General features: G+C 41.4%; 1 protein-coding gene across 1 annotated transcript in view; it reads right to left on the bottom strand.

The window, feature by feature from the left end:
* LOC107122033 (inactive pancreatic lipase-related protein 1-like) overlaps window positions 1–18,660 on the bottom strand; it is a 23,477-nt gene extending 4,817 nt beyond the window's left edge. Inside the window, exons 1-10 of the mRNA XM_015425058.1 lie at window positions 18,612–18,660; window positions 17,052–17,206; window positions 16,344–16,469; window positions 15,168–15,302; window positions 13,543–13,651; window positions 9,776–9,895; window positions 9,571–9,690; window positions 5,226–5,344; window positions 2,292–2,421; window positions 1,028–1,139 (exon numbers count right to left, since the gene is read on the bottom strand). Of these exons, the coding sequence (XP_015280544.1) occupies window positions 1,028–1,139; window positions 2,292–2,421; window positions 5,226–5,344; window positions 9,571–9,690; window positions 9,776–9,895; window positions 13,543–13,651; window positions 15,168–15,302; window positions 16,344–16,469; window positions 17,052–17,206; window positions 18,612–18,660 (1,175 nt within the window). The remainder of the gene's footprint in view (window positions 1–1,027; window positions 1,140–2,291; window positions 2,422–5,225; window positions 5,345–9,570; window positions 9,691–9,775; window positions 9,896–13,542; window positions 13,652–15,167; window positions 15,303–16,343; window positions 16,470–17,051; window positions 17,207–18,611) is intronic.
* Window positions 18,661–20,134: the final 1,474 nt, after the last annotated feature.

Genomic DNA, 20,134 nt, shown 5'->3' with positions numbered 1-20,134 from the left:
TTGGGGCAACAGAAAACAACTCTGTACCATCCTCTATATGACAGCCCTTCAAGTAATTGAAGATGGTTATCATATCACCTCTCAGTTGTCTCCTCTCCAAAACGGAACCACAACCAAGAAATAAAAGGAGATTGGGAGTGGGAAGGGGAGCCATGAAGGAGCTAGAAAAGATTGTTACATGTAAGGAAGTGTCACTGGAGAACAAGATAAAGATAATTCACACTATAATATTCCCCATTACTGTGTATGGGTGTGAAAATTGGACAAAGAAGAAAGACAAATAAATGGGCTGTAGATCAAATCAAACCTAGAAGCTAGAATGAGCAAACTGAGGCTATCATACTTTGGTTACATTATGAGAAGACAAAACAATAATGCCAGGGAAAATTGAAGGCAGCAGGAAAAGAGGAAGACCCAACATGAGATGGATTGAGTCAATCAAGGAATCCATGGACCTCAGTTTGCAAACCCTGAGCAAGGCTGTTAACAAGAGGATGTTTTGGAGGTCATGATTCATAGGGTCACCGTAAGTTGGAAGTGACTTTACACACAATATATATAAATTTGCTCAACAATAATTAGAATACACCTCTGGCCAATGTGCATTCAAAAAGTATATCCAGTCATGGAGTAGCTGACAAAGACAGGCTCCCAGGGTGGGGGAGCATTTGTGCCTGGTTGGAAGAGGGGGGGAGCAAGGATGATTTGGGCAATTGGACCCAGCACTGGCTGTCAGCCAGTCAGCTCTCAAGCAGCTTCCTGCAGCCTGCCCCAGATGTTGGCACATCACAGAATGGGTTGGGCGCACAGACCTGTGGGCTGTCCCTGGCATGCAGCTCAGATTGAAAGGAGCAGGCTGAAGAGGTGCTTGGCATTCAGCAGCTCTCTCTCAGCAAAAAGAGGGTCTCATTTGCATCCATTGCTAAAACAGAGAAGAAAGGCGCAGTCATCATGGAGGAGCTCAAAAGTAGGAAACCCAGTATCAAGTATCTTTAACACTGTACGATTTCCCTCATACTGAACTTACTGGAAAATTTGATATTGCCTTGTGTTCCCTCCAGTTCCATATAGGGCAATATTTATGTATCCTCTGACACTGCTCTTCCCAGACAGCGTGACAGATATTTTGTACCTCCAGCCTATATCAACACACACAAAATAAGTTTGTTTTAGTCAGTATTTAGAAGTTTCTGTTCCTACTTGCACTGAACTGTTTGTGTTGATTTCAAGCACAGCTTTTCTGTGAAGATTTTTAAGACAGAGGAAGGTTTACATAATCAGACACATTAAAAATAATGCAAAAAACAATATTAAAACAGATAATATTCTACTTCTCTAAAACGTATAAGCAATCTCTGAGTAAAGGGCTAGCTGAGTGGCCCCAATCTCACTATAGCTGTGTGCAAGGGTGTGTTGTGAATGACAGCACAAAAGTGGGTAGGGACATGCATACTTCCAGCCATGTTGCATTGCGGTAGAAATATAGTTACACTGTGGATATTACTTAGCATCTGGCTCGTGTCTGGATCCAAGCAGTGCAGTAAGATGTAGATGTGTATTGGATGTTGAGAGGCAGCATGGGATAGTGGTTAGTGTTAGTGTATGGGAGACCTGGATTCAAATGTCCACTCTATTGTGGAAGTTTTCCTGAGTGACCTTGGGCCAGTCACAGACTCGGTGGCTGGGTGATCCTGGGCCACACCGCCTGACCCACCCTCACAGGGCTCTTGAGGATAAAATGGAGAAGTGGAGAATGTTGTAATCAGTGTTCCCTCTAAGCTGAGTTAGTGTGAGCTAGCTCACAGTTTTTTAGCCTCCGGCTCATGCATTTTTTGTCTTAGTTCAGGAAGGATGGCTCCAGGGCAAACTACTTTATGCTGTAGCAAGATCGCTCTCTCATGGCTTTAATGCCAGTAACCCACAAAGAAGAATTTTTGCTCACAAGACTCCACAGCTTAGAGGGAACATTAGTTGTAACCTGATTTGTGTAAAAATGAATTAAATATAAATAAATGTACAACTATTCTTGATGGGTCTTTGTAGAATTCTGCTCTGTGGGAAAAAAAAATTTTTCTGGCTGGATCAGTGCATTTGTCTGTGCAGAATTAGAACCCAGTGAAGTCCCCTATTGGAAGGACGTTTCCTGGCATGGGGCCATTCTTGTTCCATATGCAAGGTGGAGATCAGTAGTGTGTTGTTTCACACAGTTCTTGGAGCTATTAGTTTGTATCAGAAGTCAGCCTTCAGTGTTTATTACAACAGATAAATGAGAAGATATTATTGGAACTTACGGGCAAAAACCTTGGCTTCTCCGGTATTCAGATAGAGCTTCTGAAATCCAGAGCTGATTTTGTTTTTAAATTCATCAGCATAGTGACCCATTTTGGGGCATCCACCTTGGGGACATGGGAAACAGGTTCCCTAATTAAAAAAAAATAGGAAGAATTCATAACTTTTGATTATGCAGCAATTTCCCACAAATTTATTGTAACAATGCAAAGCCCTATCTAATAATTTGGTACAGTAACACTTGTTTTGCCTTGCCTTGCACTTGGCAACGATACTTTACTGTGGTCCAAGACCACCTTGTTGGTCCATGTCACATTTCAAGGCATTTTAAAAAACAAATTATTAGGTTTTCTCTAAGGTAGCCTTGAATACTCTTCCTGTTTTCAGACCCTATTGTCCCCCAAACTCTTAGGAAAAGCCAACATTTTTAAAAAAATACATTTCACTTCTGATTTATATGAAGTAGTTGTGTTTTCCATGTCTAATAGTCTGTGTTATCTGAATGTTTTGGGTGTAAGAATCAATGACATTCTATTATATCCCTGTGTCATGGAAAGCTAATGAATTAATTATTTTAATATCTTTATGGCCAAATTAGTGGACAGTTACTTTTCAGAAAATGCTGTTGTGTACTTAAACTAATTGTTACGATAAGCTGGCTGTGATTTGCTTGTCTCCACCAGCCCCCTTGTTCCACCCACTAGTCTCCAGCAATTCATTGATAGATCTTAACCAGCCACTATCACCCTAAAATGTCAGAACAGGCTTGACCTCTGCCCTGCACATACGTAGAGCTGGATTAAAAGAACAGAGAGTAGTTCTGCAAATGCTTGACCCAAGAGTTTTCATTATGGATCTAATTCTCAACTGCACTGTAGAGAATATGATTAATAGATCTGTAAAATAGATCTGTAAAATACAGTCAAAGATGGAGAAGCTCTATACAGTCAGTAAAAACAAGACCTGGAGCTGACTGTGGTTCAGATCATGAGCTACTCATTGCAAAATTCAGACTTAAACTGAAGAAAGTTGGAAAAACCACTAGACCATTCAGGTTTGACCAAGATCACATCCCTTATGAATATAAAGTGGAGGTGAAGAATAGGTTTAAGGGACTAGATTTGATAGACAGAGTGCCTGAAGAACTATGGACAGAGGTTCGTTACATTGTACAGGAGGCAGCAATCACCACCATCCCAAAGAAAAAGAAATGCAAGAAAGCAAAGTGGCTATCTGATGGGGCTTTGCATATAGCAGAGGAAAGAAGGAAAGCGAAAGGCAAAGGTGAAAAGGAAAGATTTACCCAACTGAATGCAGATTTCCAGAGAACAGCAAGGAAAGATAAGGAGGCCTTCTTGAATGAACAATGCAAAGTAATAGAGGACAACAATAGAATGGGAAGAACTAGAGACCTCTTCATGAAAATTGGAGAAATCAAGGGAACACTCCATGCAAAGCTGGCCATGATAAAGGACAAAAATGGTAGTTCCTTGGACAGCAAGGATATCAAATCAGTCAATCCTAAAAGAAGTCAACCATGACTGTTCCCTGGAATACTGAAGCTGAATACTGGCCACCAAATGAGAAGGGTGCACTCACTGGAGAAGACCCTGATGCTGGGAAAGACTGAAGGTAACAGAAGAAGGGGACAGCAAAGGATGAGATGGTTAGATAGTGTTACCAATGCAATGAACATGAAATTGAGCAAATTCCAGAGGATGGCGGAAGACAGGAGGGCCTGGCGTGATGAGGTCCATGGGGTCGCAAAGAGTCGGACTCGACTGTGCGACTGAACAACAACAACAACAACAAAATGGAGCTAAGGACAGATGGAGGGAATTTTCTACAAACCTGAAGGAAGTGCCAGGTTTGCAGAAAAATCCAAAATCTACAGAACTGCATTGGTGGGTTAAAGCTCCCCAAAATAATAGAAACAATGCCTGTAGATTTAAAAAAATGCTCTCAGTGGCCACTGGAGGTAGCTCATCAACTGTAATAATATCGCTCAGTCTTCAAATCCTTGGTTTTTATTTTTTGATTTTATTTTATTTATATCACATCTTTCTCCCCAATGGGGAATCCAAAGTGACTTACATTGTTCTCATCTCCTCTATTTTATCCTTACAACAACCCTGCAAAGTAGGTTTGGCTGAGGGGTTGCGATGGGCCCAAGGTCACCCAGCAAGCTTCCATGGCAGAGTGAGGATTTCAACAGGGGTTTCTCAGATCCTAGTCCGATACTTTAGTCACTCTGCCATGCTGGCGCACTGATTTCTGTAATGAAGTCAAAAGCAGGCATGGAAAAGATTTCATCTCTGTTCCCTGTTATGTCTCCTGATGGAGGAAGGCTCTCTGGAGCACCCTTCAGCAGCGACCACCGCAAAGCTCGACTAGACATTTCCTGGGGAGAGGTTGCCTGGGGAAGGCAAGGAGTAAATGCTGAAGAAAGGGGTGCAGAGAACAGTAGGTTAGCTGGTGGGCGTGAAGAAAAGAAGAAAGCAGGAAAAAGGGGAGAGGGTATGGGGACTGGTAGGGAAGTAAAAAAGGAAATAGTGGGGGGGGGATACAGGGAAAATGAGATGCCACCTACAAGTTTTTATAGGTCTCCTTGCTTACATGCTATAATACTCAGCTATATAGCCCTTAACACTTGTTCAAAAGTGTGCAAGCCATTTCACAATCTCTAGTTCAAGCAGAAGTACATACTTGGATTTATTTTCATTTTTCTGGCAGAGTGTTCTAGTGTCAGTTGTAAAACATTGCTTCTCTGAATGGAAAGCACCTTCAATGGCTTTAACACACACACACACAAAAAAGATAGATTCAGGCTACACTGTTAAAGGAACTTAGCAGCCTGGAAGTCTGTAGTCTACTGTGTGCGTATGAAGTGACAGTAGCCTGAGATAATATTTTTCCATAATACACAAATAACATACTGTTTCAAATAAGTTATGTCCTGCACATGGGTAGCCTAGAAATCCATCTGGATAGAGAATGCTGTCAGAATAATACTTGTAGCTCCGCAGGTGATTACAGGCCACAAAATCACGGGTTCCTGAGAAAAAGAAGCTACTGTTATATACTGCAAATTATCTTTGACTGCTTCATAGCAAGTGGTTTGACAAAAGGTTTTGTGCACACCCTGTAGATTAATCCCCATTCCTAGACTGAGTGGCAATGTTGCCATTTTTTCTGACACTTGTTTTGCCATCACTTTGCAGGTTGTGCTAACGGTTGAACTAAACCACTTCCCCTTGTGAAGTCATATGAGAGCTATAGGGGTAAAAGCTGGGTTACAGCTTCAGAAAATGCTAAATTACATCAGACGTTGCTTTAAATCAGTGCTGCATAAGTACCAGAGGGAGCTTGATGACTGGTCTGCATCTTATATATTGTGAAGTAAATTGTTCTTACAAATGGATATCTCCATTCTATCACTGATGGTGGTAGGATGAACAGAACAGTTCTAAGGGGTAACTCACTTTAATCTTCGTGGATATAAGTTTTAAAGTGCAGGGAAATATAATGGACATACAGTGATGTACTATCAAATCAACCACTAGAGGGAGCAAAACACATGCAGAAAAGACCCCTCTCGCCAAAAATAGGGACACCCAAACAATGAAAATGAGTGTGAAAGAGCCCATTGTTTCCACTTCCCAGGTTTTCCTCTGCTTCATTTTAATCTTTCTCAGAGTTGGTTTGGTATGATATTTCTGGTAAGAATGCAGTCCAGGTGCATTAGCACACTGCCTGGATGGGAGAGTGTGCATTTTCAAAGGTCCCACCTACACTGGTGCCATTTTACTCCTGGCCTCCCCTTGCACCTGTCATTTCCCCCATAATGCCACTGGTGGGTTTTTTGCCTTAAAAATTGGTAATTGTTATATTGCTATACCGCTATAATGCTATACAGATATAGGAACTATCATCTACCCTTCTAAAAATTGCCAACAAATGTCCTCTAGTATACTTAGTGGCAGTGAATGGCAAACAGAAGGGGATGACCAGGGAAAGTGTGTAGGAAACCCCCACATGGACAATCTGTTGCTTCTATGAATATATCTGTATTTGCAATGCCATTGTATTCACAACAGAGAATCATCACCATGCAGATTCAGCCTTTGATACTCAGTGTCTGAAACTAGTACTGGATAATAGTTCATCATAACGAGAGGTACACTGATCAAACTGGCTGTTAGGAAATTCTCTGTTTAAAAATGGTAAGGAAGTAAGATTTAGCAATACCCAAATATCAAGGTTATTCCCTCATTGCTGCTCCCCGCCCAAATAACAGAGATTTGAATGATGGCCTTTCCTGCAGCTTCACTGTCCTGGAACAGTTTAAACAGTATTTACTTTGACTATTAATAAACAGCTTTTCTGGATGAGACAGGCAATTAATTCCTGTTTGTTTCTGTTCTGTATGCTAGTTTGGGAAAGCTTAATATGCAGTGGAACAACTATAATTAACTTTGTGTCTTTTTAATATGTGCCATCATAATGACAAATTATCATACGATGAAAGGGTTCTTTGTCTCTTCAATCACTTTAATAAAAAGGTTTCTTGTAAATACATCAGACAAGGGGACTTTGGGATGGATGGGAATTATGAGCTTGCAAAGTTTCATGAACTAGGATTCAATAGCAATTGCTATTCTTAGTATTTATTTATTAATAACGCTACCCTAATCTGTGAAGCTGATCAGAAGACAAAACTGGCGTTCTAAACTGTATATCAAGATGTCTACCCCTAAATGTCTTTTGTTTTCTTCAACTGGGTTAGCAAACATTGAAAGCTAATATTGAGAGCCAGTGGTGGTTTGTTCAGAGAGTCGGACTCAAATTTGGGAGACCCAGGTCTGAATCTCCACTCGGCCATGGAAGCTTGCTGGGTGACCTTGGGCCAGTCAGAATCTCTCAGCCTGCCCTGCCTCACAGAGTTGTTCTGAGGATAACAGTGGAGGAGAGGCCAATGTAAGCCACTGGGTGTTCCCATGGGGGAGAAACATAGTCTGTGAATGAAGCAAGATGCACTAAATTTTTAGTACGCACACCTGAATAAATGAAGCAAATAAACAAAATAACTTTCTGAAAATTCAGACATAAGTACTAAAAATATTAGTGCATTATTGTACCTCCACCTCTTTGAACTCCTGACACTTTCTCCTTCCCATCTAGCCCCTCATCTACACTTTCTGGTTGGATTAGACTTCCTGTATGTTGTGTCGCTGTCTGTGGATTGGATCTCACAATTCACCAGAAGAAAGTGCTGACAGCCAAGGGTGTTCCCAGTTCTGTCCTTTCCCCAGCAGCCATTTCAGACTATGGGAAAGTTTATTTGCTGGGCTGTGTGATCCACATGGACTAATAGCCGTGCCTGTCGGGAAGGGTTCCTGGGCAGGGGGTGAAATTGCTCCCTCCTACCACTAGCATGAGCGGAGCTCTGCTGATGGAAGAAGAACAATTTTGCCCCCTTCCCCACTGCAGTTCCCTGACAAACGAGGGTCCTGTGACCCTGGGAAGAAACCAAATAGCTTCTGGAGGGATGGGAGTGTCAAAAAAGATGGGATCCTTTTTTGTAATCTTAAAGACTAATAATTTTATTGTAGCATGAGTTTTCATAGCTAGAACCTACTTCATCAGATCAATCACACATGAGATATCACCGAGGAAATCTGTGATTAGTCTTTCCCACAGTTTTTTAAAGAGGTTCTAATGGTTTGGGGGTGGTGCAGAGTGAGGGGACTTAACCCTGTTGCCTCTGCACCATTTTCTCAGTGTTGACTGCTGTCCTCCCCTTCTCCTGTACTGCTCTTTGACCAGATGGCATTAGGCAAGGTGCTATATGTCTCAGCTCTTCTCCTTTCTCTAATATGGAGACAGTAATCCTGATGTACTTAGCACAGTGTAAGGTCTACTGAAGCTGTGTATATTCATTAGGATTGTCAACTGCCTCAAAAAAAGACAGGATCCTTATGTGAACCTCCCAAAGTCCTTGCACTTGATCCAACCCTATATGACAAAAACCAAACTTCTCATTTTACTTCCAAAATTATCCTCCTCTTGTATGATTTCCATATCAGTTGATAATGTCACCATTGCCGTGTATTAAAGCCAAGACTTTGTGTCCTTTCTCTCCACCCCCTTGATGAAAACACTTTCCTGCCTTAAATTCCTACCCTGGCTTCCTGTCCTCCTCCTGATACAATATAAGCTCCTTATCCTTACCTTCAAAGCTCTACATGAATTTTCCTATCCTGTATTCTAATATGTCCCTTCCTGTGACCTTCACCTTTGCAGCTGCACCACCCTTAGCTACCTGTATTATTTCTGTTCGCTCAAACAGCTCCACCCTTTCTCTCTTGTTGCACCTAACACCTGGATCTGGGTCCCTGAATGTCACCCTCTCTCACTTCCTTCTAGTCCCTCCTCAGAATCCATCTTTCCTGTGAAGCCTTTAGCAGATTGATTCAATCTTAAACTTCAATAATCTGCCAAAAGTAAGCCTAAGTATGTGAATTGAAATGAATGCATATTCTTCTTCCTTTTATCCCTGCCTCTTTCCCTTTTCCCTCCTCTCCTCTTGTTTCTCTCTGGTTTGTTTAATTTTAGATCATTAGCTGCTGTGGATTTCGCTGCCAGAGCATGTAGTGATGGCCACAGGAATAAACAGCTTTAAAAGGGGATTAGATAGATTCATGGAGGATAGGTCTGTCAGCTACTAGCCATGGTGACTGAGGGGAACCGCCATGTTCAGAAGCACTAAATCTCTGAATTCCAGAGCCAGGAGGCAGCACCAGGGGAAGGTCTCAGCCTCTATGCCCTGTTGTTGGCCATCCAACTGGTTGGCTACTATGTGAGACAGGATGCTGAACTAGATGGACCATTTATCTGATCCAGCAGGGCTCTTACGCTCTAAAACTGTTGACACGCACTGTTTATCACCAATCTAAAATCTGAAGGTGATGGTACACCATAGATTTATATGAAGACATTATGAAACTAGTTGCTTTTATTCTAAATTGCAGCTTTTTGACTCTGTGGTAGTGGTGGGGAGTAAGACCTCAGCTGCACCCATTTGTGCATATGGGTCCTCAGCCAATCACATTCCATGCATGTATAAGCTCTAATTGGATCAATATGGTAAACATGGGATTGGTCCTTTTGGTTTCAGTGCATCTGTTGGAAGTGTTATTCCCTTTTCTTTGGTATAGCTCTGTATCCTATCAATGCCTGTTAAAGTTCTTTACTCTTAGCAGAAGTCCTCTTTACACCTACCTTCCCAGATTCCATCAATGTCCACTATTTGTGAAATTATATTCTTCTTGCATCCTGGCATGTATTCGCCTCCATTTGGGTAAAAATCAAGATGTCCCACAGCTTGACTCATTCCGAAGCCTAGAATATTCATAATGGATAAATGTGTTGATTTCTGAAGACTTATTAATACTATTGCATATTTCATGCAGTATGGCCAACTTACCCAGGTATGGAATGGTGGGAGCCGAATCAGTATGAATAACATCAACAAAAGCAGCATCATTTTTATCCAACCTGACTATGGGTGGTGTGCCTTGAAAATATGGTTGAGCAGGATCTAGGGCTATAAAAGTATACACATGGATTTTAGGAGAGGCAGTTGTAGATTTATACACTAACAATACTGAACCACAGTTAAATAAGATAAGAGTGTACTCTTTAAAAAGCTGACAGAAGTGTCCAGTTCTGATTACTCTACCCTCTGGTTTAAGAAAAGAATTAAGGCATAGCATCCATGATTTTGGGAGAAGCGTGACAGTGACATTGTAGTCTAACTTTTGGTGTTTACTTTCAACATAGATTCCATCTAGCTAAACTTACTTTTCCTAGCTCCTTTAATTTTTTTCTCAAATTTGTATTCTGTTTGCAACCTTCCTTTGAATGGGCATCTCTGCCATTAATTATGATATAAATTCTTAATAAGCTTTTATTATTTAGCATTGCCCCATGTTCAGTGCTGCAGAGGAAGAAAGCTGTGGCTAAACTTTGAAACGTCATAACTCTATTAATGTGCAACATATTTTTATCAAACCAGGCAGTGCAGGATTCTTGGAACATTTCTGAATTCTTGGCAGAATGGAAGCTGGAAAAATAAAAACTGAGGCAGGTTTTGTGCGCACAAAAACCAGTCACACATTTGTGAATCTTCAAGATCAAGGCAAATGTTTTAACATTTGACCATTTTTCATCAGACTTTTCTTTTTATCTGACCAGAGCACGCTGTTCTCCAGGTGGATTATTTGCACCAAATGTCAAACTGGGGAAATTGTCTTGATTTCATGATAGATAAATTTTTCAGAAAATGTTTATGGTAGAATGTTAGAAAAACTGTACAATTGCCTGTGTAGCTTGTGACAGGATTGCACAAACATCGTGATTTAATGACCCTGAAATGTCTGTAGCCTACTACTCTGTGAAACACTAATGATCCTGCTCCCCAATTTCATAGCAGAAGTGCTGTTATGCAGCACTGCTGTGAGAACATGAGGAGAATGAAGAGCTCTTGTTGAAACCACCTCTACTGGGTGCAGTACTGGCAACTGGCCAGGAGCCAACTCCCGAGAATATTGTTCTGTCACTAAGTGCTCGTTGCTAGGTAACTCTAAGTCATTGAAGCAGGCTCTCAGATATCCAGTTATATACCATTGAAAATGTTTCTTTAAAATAGTTTCTTACACCTCCAGTTTACTGGTGTTAGCAAATATATGACCCTGTTATTGATATAAACACTGCTCGTTATTTGTATCAGGATCAATGGACTTTACTCTAGTTACTCAGGAACAAATGGGCTGCTGATTCCCAATAGTTCAGTTTTATTATGCTGGGGGCCTAGTATCTGAAACATGAATCCACATTCCCCCAAACCGTTTACTTAATTAACTTTACCAACATTAGCTTTTCTTTAGGTTTTCATATCTCTGCAACAGATATGCTGTAATTTAATGGCAAGCTCAGAAAGCTGCAGCATTTCTGTTATTATTTAAATGTGCCTCCCTCTTCCAACCCTTACAATGTCTGTAAAGCTGGTGTTAAATTAAATATTTCAGGCTTTTGATTCAAGAGGTACTAGGCCTAAGTCCTTGCAAGAAATTGTCTAATGGAAAACTATTGATCTAATAACCTTTGAAATTAGTTATGGTACATAAAAATTGTTTGTGTGATGAATAAGGAGTCTAAAAAAGTAATTAGAAAAATGTAAATCCTCACTAAAAGTCTAATGTTAGAGTACTTGACATTTTTAAAAAGTCCAGTTTATCTATATTTAACTCGAAGGACCAAAAAAACGAGTGGCAAAGATGAAGGCTGTGGCTCTCAGACGTTTGTTCTGGAGTAATCTTCAACTGACAAGAAAAGATTTTCAATAGAAAGATTTTCAATAGGTCTAGGAGGAGAAAAATGATGACCCTTCATCATATGGTCGAAACTTTCCATATGGCAGCTCTTGCTGCTCTTGCTGCATAGCACCTGCATAGCACCTGCTCAGGGACAGCCTAGGTTACTTAGCTCAGCTGCCCAAAGTGCCTTCCTCCTGCCCTGCCCCACAGGATGCAAGTCAGGTGCAGAGGAAGTACACTTTGGCACAGGTCATGGAAGTTACACCCATCACTACCACTCACTCGTTTGGTGTCTCAAGTGGCTGCTTGGGTCACTTGGAAGGCAAACCAGTCCCGGAGCTGCTCATCTGTAGGCTCTGGCCATTAATAAGCCAAATATCACATTCCTGACTTTGCTGGCACATAATAATTGCACTATGCATGAACAAAACTTGCAGGCGACCTGATCTCTACGTCGTTACAGTGACCATGTTCAATGTTTTTAAACAGTGATCATACTGCAAGTGAATGTGTGTTGGATCCGACATGTTGAACATTGCATCCAGAGTGGTCATTTTCACAGCTAACACATAAATATCTGACTTTTTGGATAATAAAATATGAAATCCATCCATGCACACCGACTGGTTTAGGTAAAAATATTTCTTTGCTGTCCTTGTGAGATTTAGAAGAATCTGATGAGCTGTTCAGAATCATTAACTAGACCTTATAACAAATGGATCTTAGTTAGCAAATCTTTGGCTATCAGTGTCCTAGGAGTCTGTGCATGAAATAATAGCAGGGCCTTATGGGAGATCCAGTGTAAGAATATGGGGGGAAGGTACATTGTGAATGTGTCATGGTTTGTCTTGTGTAGACTGAATAGTTTTCTGTGTGTCCCTGGGAAAGTGTGATATTGGTTCAGGTAACCTATGGGTGCCATGTTTCTTAGGGTATGTGTGTGTTTGGGGGTTCAGATTCAATAAATCATAGCTTTAAAACACAGTAAAGTATCTTTAGTGGAACTGAGAGAAGAACACAGTAGAACTTTCTCATGGAAATTTCTTACTGTTTAGGGGTGAAGGTGGATAATTAAGCATCAAGTAAACCTATAAAGAAATCTGGACCGATTTCCCACAAGCGCTGCTCCACGCTCGCTCTTCCCTTTTGCCCCGATGGTACGTGTCAATTTCACACAAGCTGCTGCCGGCCGCATTTTGCCCCACAGCTTGGCGTGATTTCCCCTGCGTCTACTCAATCCTGTTTTTTGAGGACTGAGTAGATGCGGGGAAAATCGCGCGAAGCTCCGGGGTAAAATGTGGCTGTGCAGCAGCTTGTGTGAAATTGACACGTGCCATCGGGGCAAAAGGGAAGAGTGAATGTGGAGCAGCGCTTGTGGGAAATCGGGCCTGGAATTTCTCTTTGGACTTGTCAGAGCTTGGCTTTCCTGAAGATACCCCTTCATCTTGCTCCCCCCCCCCCTTGTCAGAGCTTGGCTTTCCTGAAGATACCCCTTCATCTTGCTCCCCCCCCCCCAATAACTGCATGATAGGTAATCTTTGCCTGTACTAAAATTCATCAGCCATCACTACAGGTCAGTGCTTTTTTGTTTTTGCACTGATCGTAAATGATCTATCTGAATCTGATAACAATTGCTAGTTTTGTCACACTTTTCAAGATAAGTGTTGCACCGTTCAGCTCTCAAAAACCATTTTACAAAAGACAGTTGTGTGCAGAACACACATACAGGCAGATGTGTATTCACATTTGTGAGCTGATTACCCTCTGGATTCCTCTTCGTTCAGCCTCTATAGTTGTATCTGTACAAAGCACCAAGTAAGAGTCGGGTCCAGGAATACTTTGTTTGATACTATTTTTGTGCATTGTATTTGCCTACCAGTTATTCTTCCAATTCCTGGTACTCTGTTTCCCATCTCAGCAGCTGCATGTGCCCCAAGGCTGTGGCCAATGAAATGTACCATGGAAGGAGAGTAGCCGTACCTTGCCTATTGATGAGATCAGTAGTAAAGAAAACAGAACATATACATTGGCAGGTGTTTGTCCAAAGAAATAGTAGATTTTGGTTCCTATTAAATGTTCTGAACAGCACATAGACAGTTCATATGAGAACATGGCTTAAGTGGATCCAAGATGAAGTAATTTTATGAATGTTTCACAAGTTGCTTAGCTTCCAACTTGATCCATGTTTACGTCACCTTTGCAGTTGATTCTGAGCTTGCTACATGGTGAAGCAATTATATCACTTCTTTGCCACATGCTGAATTTAGCTTAGATCCACTCAGCGTGGGATACTTGCCACACATATTTATTTGTTGACTTAGAAATAGGAACTTGAGTAAAGCCTGCCAGATCAGACCAGTGGTCCATCTAGTCCAGCATAGTGCCTCACACTGGTTTGATATTTTCCTTGAGCTTTCCACTACAACTCCAAGATCTGTTTCAATTTGTTTTGTTTCAGTGTGCACCTTATAATTAGACCATGCTGAATTTCATTTTCCACACTGTTGCCTACTCACCCAATTTAAAGAAATCTTCCTGTTGTTCTTTACAATCCAACTTGGTTTTTGCTAGTATTATCTGCAAATGTGGCTACTACACTGCTCATCCCCAATTCCAAATCATTTATGAGCAACTTAAAAAGTACTGGTTCCAATATTGATTTTTGTGGCACTCCACTGCTCACTTTCCTCAATTGCAGGAACTGTCCCCATTAGAATTATAAACAGTTACTTGAGATCCCAACCCAGTGCACATTTGTGAACAAAACCACTGAGGGGGCCATGGCCCAGCCAATGGAATCGTTGCTGGAATGTAATTTGGGAGAATAGGGTTCAGGTATCAGCCATGGAGAGAATTTGTGAGTCACTATGGTTCTGATTCAGTTATCAGGGTATAAAATTTGAATGATCTAAGCTTGATTTGAATGCCTTGATCCACTGATGCACTTTAAAAACCAGCTGGATGGTGGCCAATGTGTTGACTGGAGGATAAACCTGATTCCCATGATAATAACATGCATTATGTGTTCTGAAAATAGTACAGACAACAAGTGCTTGATGGTGTGTCAGGACCTGCCATAGTGTTACAGTGAAAGAAAGCTCTTTTGAAATATTTGTACTAATACTTCAATGATTCCCCCCCCCCTATATACAATTTTAAATCATCTTTGTTTCAGTGTGGCTTTCCCCCCAATACTTTGCCTTTCTCTCATTTGGAATCTACTCCAGAGCTGTAGCATAGATGTCAAGTGTGCATATTCACAACAGAATATTGGTATTTTATTTTCTGATCCTTTCCTCTCCCCAACAATTATAGACTTCCTATAGTAGAATTAACACTAAAGTCACTGTATCAATCTGAGAATTACTTCACAAACTAAGTGGATCTTGGAAAATTTTTATGATCCAGGTTTTATGAAATTACTTACAGTTATTGGAAGGCTTTCAGATCAGGACACAGTAAGATCCATAACTATGGATCAGTGTATTAAAGCACTCTTACCTCAAGGGTATTTATAAAGTAACCCACTTCAGCTCCCACCACACGGATATTGTTTGCTGCTTGGGTGTATGGACACCTGGAACCTTTTTTCCAGTCTATGCAGATGCAGTTGACATCTTCTACTTCAAACATCCTCTGATGCAAACAACATAAAACAGACATTGTGGAAGGGTTCCTGCCACTACACATCCTGAACCTTTTCCTAGTTTGTTCTGTTTTCCACAGCTGTGCCTAGATGGTGGCCATATTGGCTAATGGCTGTCTGGTGGTATATTCACCTAGTCATATTTCATGGCTTACCTGGTTATGCTATCCTGGGAATGCTCTATACCTTATAGAAGATTAGACCCTCCTTTTGTATGGATTTGTGTACTGAAATGCTGAATAAGGGCTACAAAAGTGGTGCAAAGTGGTATAAGAGAATACAAACACTCATAGATCTTGGTATGTCTTCTTTGTGAATATTGGCTTCTACAGTTCTCTTTGAACCTGTCAGAGGTGAGTGCTGAATAAGGGATGCTGCTTTGTACATGTGCCCAAATTCTTCTGAATACCTCTGGTAAAGAAAAAAAATATGTTTGACTCTTCCCAGGAATAACGGTCTCTAGGTTGTCGCGGACTCTCAGGTGGAGACCACGGCAAGCATATTGAAATGGGAGATGATATTGGCTAATGGTGTACTGTCTTTCCCTGTGGGAAAATCCTTGGAATGGAGAGCAATCCCTGAAAAAAAAGATGTTGCCTCATTGGTCTTTCCTTGGTACTCTCCACCAAAACAAGTTTGTTTCTGCAAAGCCCTCTATGTTGTGCTGATTGGGAAGGAGTCAGCAATGAATACTTCATGGCCCAATCAATATACATAAGTGTGGCAATACACACTAGTTTGGCAAATATAAGTGCCTGCATCTTTTCAGAGGTGATCAGGTCACATTTTAAAAAGCATAGTTAACATTTGGGTGTGGCTGATCTGGCTTCATTGTATAGCATAGGATAACATGATCTCTAAATTCCTCCCACAACACAGTTCTATTATTCTGGGCAAACTTCATAACTAAAGGGCAGCTAATGGGGGTTATTTATCACCACATCTCTGCAGCAAAGTAAAGAAAAGTGATAATGCTCAGCATCACCTGTCTGGGTATGAACTGATTTAAGAACAGTTACATTATACTGTACCTTGCACATGTCTGACAACCAGTTTTCCTCACCCTGGTCTACAAATCCATGAGTAATAAAGCGTGTTATCTTGCTGGCATTAAAGTTTGAGTAATCAATAGTTTCTGGTTCAACTGCTGTGATTTCCTGTGAAAAGGTATAAAAGAATATAAGCACTAGACATTTCCCCTTCATTCTCCTAAAAATTAATCAAAACGACCTCATGACTATAAAATACTGAGCTTAAATCACAAATGCCTCGTCAAGTCTATCACTAATGCTGTCAAAGATTAAAAATTGTGGTATGGAAACTGGTGGTTGTGCTTACTGTTTGGTGTAGTGGTTAAGTGCGCGGACTCTAATCTGGGAGAACTGGGTTTGATTCCCCACTCCTCCACTTGCACCTGGCTGGATGACCATGGGCAAGCCGTAGTTCTGACAAGCTGTTCTCTCAAGGACAGCTCTGGAAAGAGCTCTCTCAGCCCCACCTACCTCACAGGGTGTCTGTTGTGGGGAGGGGAAGGGAAAGTAGTTTGTAAGCCGCTCTGAGACACCTTTGGGTAGTGAAGGGCGGGGTATAAATCCAATCTCTTCTTCTTCTAAAGGTGAGTTTTGTACGTCTTCATGCAAATACTTTTCTTAGGATTATCAGAATCACCCGCATATTTTTCCCTTTTATACAGCTTGTGGGAGAATCTTTCAATGTTTAACCCTTACAGAAGACCTTACCTGGAAGTTGTTGGGGTTGTTTTTGGTATAGAGAAGGAAGCGAGTATTTATTCTCTCTGGAGACCAGGGCAATCTTTTAATTGGTCGCTCAGGAGTTCCAGACCATGGTATGTCATCTGTATAGCAGCCTACTCGTTCATAGCAGATTTCTTCTCCTATTTATGTGGACCAAATAATTGCAGTGTGAAAAAAATAAGAATTGTTTCCTAGTGTAGCATCTCTGCTCTTATTTCATATAGTAGCGTTATTGCCCAGGTGTATCAGGATGCCTCAAAGAAATTTCTTTGATAATATTTGTGACCAGAAGAGCTTTTTGAATCCACCCTTCTTCCTTAAAATCACCACACCCTAGTAGTTTATGCCTTAAACCTTCACTACTACCCCATGTCTCCTTCAGATTGACTTTCATCACTGTTCCCTGCCAAGAAAGCCTAATTATAAGGTAAAACAATGCAATGATTGTAAGTTTAAATAATGAAAATTAAGAAAACTGTTCTGTTTCTCTGATTTACTTGTTCAGTTTACTTGGCACATTCTTGGTGCAGAATCATGGGATGGATCTTCATGGACAATGGGACTCCAGAATTCATGGGGTGAACACTCATGTTGTTTCCTTTCTGGGCATCAGAAGGATACATTCAGGACCTCCATGGGGGAAAAACAGCTGCTGGGAGGGTTTGGAGTAGAGAGGTGGGGAAAGATTAAGCACTTATTCCTCCATTTCAGACTGTCCCCTCCTGGATGCTGCTTTTCTCTTAAAAAAAAGAAAAGAAAGGGAGGGAGGGAGGGAGGGAGGGAGGGAGGGAAATGGCTACCAGGGTTCTGTTATACACACTTATGTTCTCTGAATCCTAAATCAGATTGGCATTAGATATTCCAGGAGCTTGTGGAGTGTAATAGCTAACAAAATGATCTGGGAGGTCCATAGTTCAATCTCACTTCTGCTGAGGGTTTCCAGGTCCCCCATGACCACCTGCGGGGGATGGGAGGAGTAGGGTTGCTGGATCCAGGTTGTGAAACTCCTGGAGATTTGTTGATAGAGCCTGGGAAGACCTCAGTGGGGTACAATGACACAGAATCCACCCTTCAAAGCATCCATTTTGTCTAGGGGAACTGATCTCTGTTTTCTGAAGTTGAGCTGTAATTTCAGGGGGTCTCCAGGTCCCACCTGGAGGCTGGCATCCCGACCAATGTGGTCTAGGCTAGCCACCATTTTTGACCTCAGTGTCCCCCCCCCTACAGGACTGTCTTTTGCATTACAGTAAGATAATGTGTGTGAAGCTCTTTGGGAGCACTGTATAAATGCCATTATTATTAATAAAATCTCTCCTTGTGAGGTGTTCCAGTGCTGAAGGGCAAGATCCACCATTTCTCCTGCCTGCCACAATGTTCCTCCAATCTCGTTTCCTCTGAACACACTTACTGTATTGTATGATATTGCTCAAGTCCCATCTTCTGACATCATACCGATACCCCACATAGTAACAATTCGGCAAACCAACATTTATTTGGTGCTCCTGTGTTGTCGTGGTAAAAATAGTAGTCCATTTAATCTCTCACCTTTAGCTGCATCAATCAGTAAAAGTGCAAAGCTCCAAAACACAAACATCTAAAATGGATTAAACAAAAAGAAAGAAAGAAAGAAGGTGCATTGGCTTCCTGAATTTTGTCCATTTGTATTAATGTTGTTCTTACCTCATGCTGTTATAGGAGCTGTATCATATAATGAAAATGCGTCAACAGTACAATATACCTGATGAAATAAGGCATGACTTACTGTGTGGCCCTTGGTTGTCTCTCTGCCCAAGGCTCAACAAACCATGTCTGGCCTTTTTATAAACTGACTTATCCTTGAAGCTTTTATGCAAAGTAAAAAGGGCATACGATGATAGAGGTTGACGTGTACTTTAGATTAAGGTTATCATAATTACACAAGCTTGGCTAGCCTATTTATGTATAAAATAGAGAGGGAGTGAACAGATAACATTGAATTATACAGAACTGTGAGATCAAGCAGTATGTTTGATAGGGAATATGGTCAGTCAATGCCTTTCTTTGAGGCCTGTGTTTGTTTATTTTAAGAACAATAACTCAGTAATGTAGCTGGCAGTTAGTGGGATCACCTATGGAAAGTAGCCTTTGAAGTACATGTGTAAGAAAGATGGGGGAATAACCTATTTTTTAAAAAAACTTTAATGATTAAATGTTTTGCCAGAATCATGCAAGTTGACCGTTCCTGCTTAGCGCCACAGAAGCTTCCATAGCTTGTTGACACTGTGTGTCACAACACATATCCCCAGTGGTAATTTCGTAGAAAAGAGGTGCAAGAGCTCATTAGTATAACTCATTAGCATAACTTATTTGCATATGCCCCACCCCCTGACATCACTGGAAGTGTGTCATAACACCCACCACTCAGGCGCCACTGGACTGTTTTGGATTGCTAGCTGTTGGGGGGGGGGAACATGCAGATTTGTCCTCGCAGAGCAGAGGAGGGAGAGCTTGTACCTGAATAAAACTTGGTCTTAAAGTGCCACTGGACTGTTTTGGACTGGGGGCAGGCCGGGGGGAGCTCTGAAACTTACCTGGCTGCTGCTTGCTCTGACTGAGGGCTGCTGGGAGCAGGGGGTGGGGCTTGTTGCATGTGCCCGCCCCCTGAGCTCTTTACTGCCGGAGCTCTGCTCCTGTGCGTTCTCGCAGGAAATGACCCCTGCATATCCCTAACAAGTAAGTGTGTGTATTTTGAGATAGGAAATACTGATTTCATACCTGCATGAGGCTTCTCCCGCATGAATCTTCTTCCCACTGTTAAGGCTAGCTTTAGACGGTCTGCTTTGTATGCTTGTAGCAGAAGCAGGAGATGGGCCTTTTCTGCTGTGGCTCCAAGGTTCCAGACTTTCCTCGTGACAAAGGCTTGTCTGGCATCAAATTTGTTACCTTTTTAGATGTCAGATGAAAATGTTTATATTTTTCTGAGCCATTTTATAACATCTCATCCTGATCAGGAAGTATCTTGTTCCTTACTAGTGAAGGTTCTTACGGAAATTTCCGGGTTTGGTTTTTATGGCTCTACTTCTATGGTA

Source organism: Gekko japonicus, unplaced genomic scaffold (assembly GCF_001447785.1).
Source record: "Gekko japonicus isolate JY-2015 unplaced genomic scaffold, Gekko_japonicus_V1.1 scaffold2582, whole genome shotgun sequence".
NCBI lineage: Eukaryota > Metazoa > Chordata > Lepidosauria > Squamata > Gekkonidae > Gekko > Gekko japonicus.
Note: the sequence above shows the minus strand (reverse complement) of the source record. Positions and strands in the feature narration are given on the sequence as shown.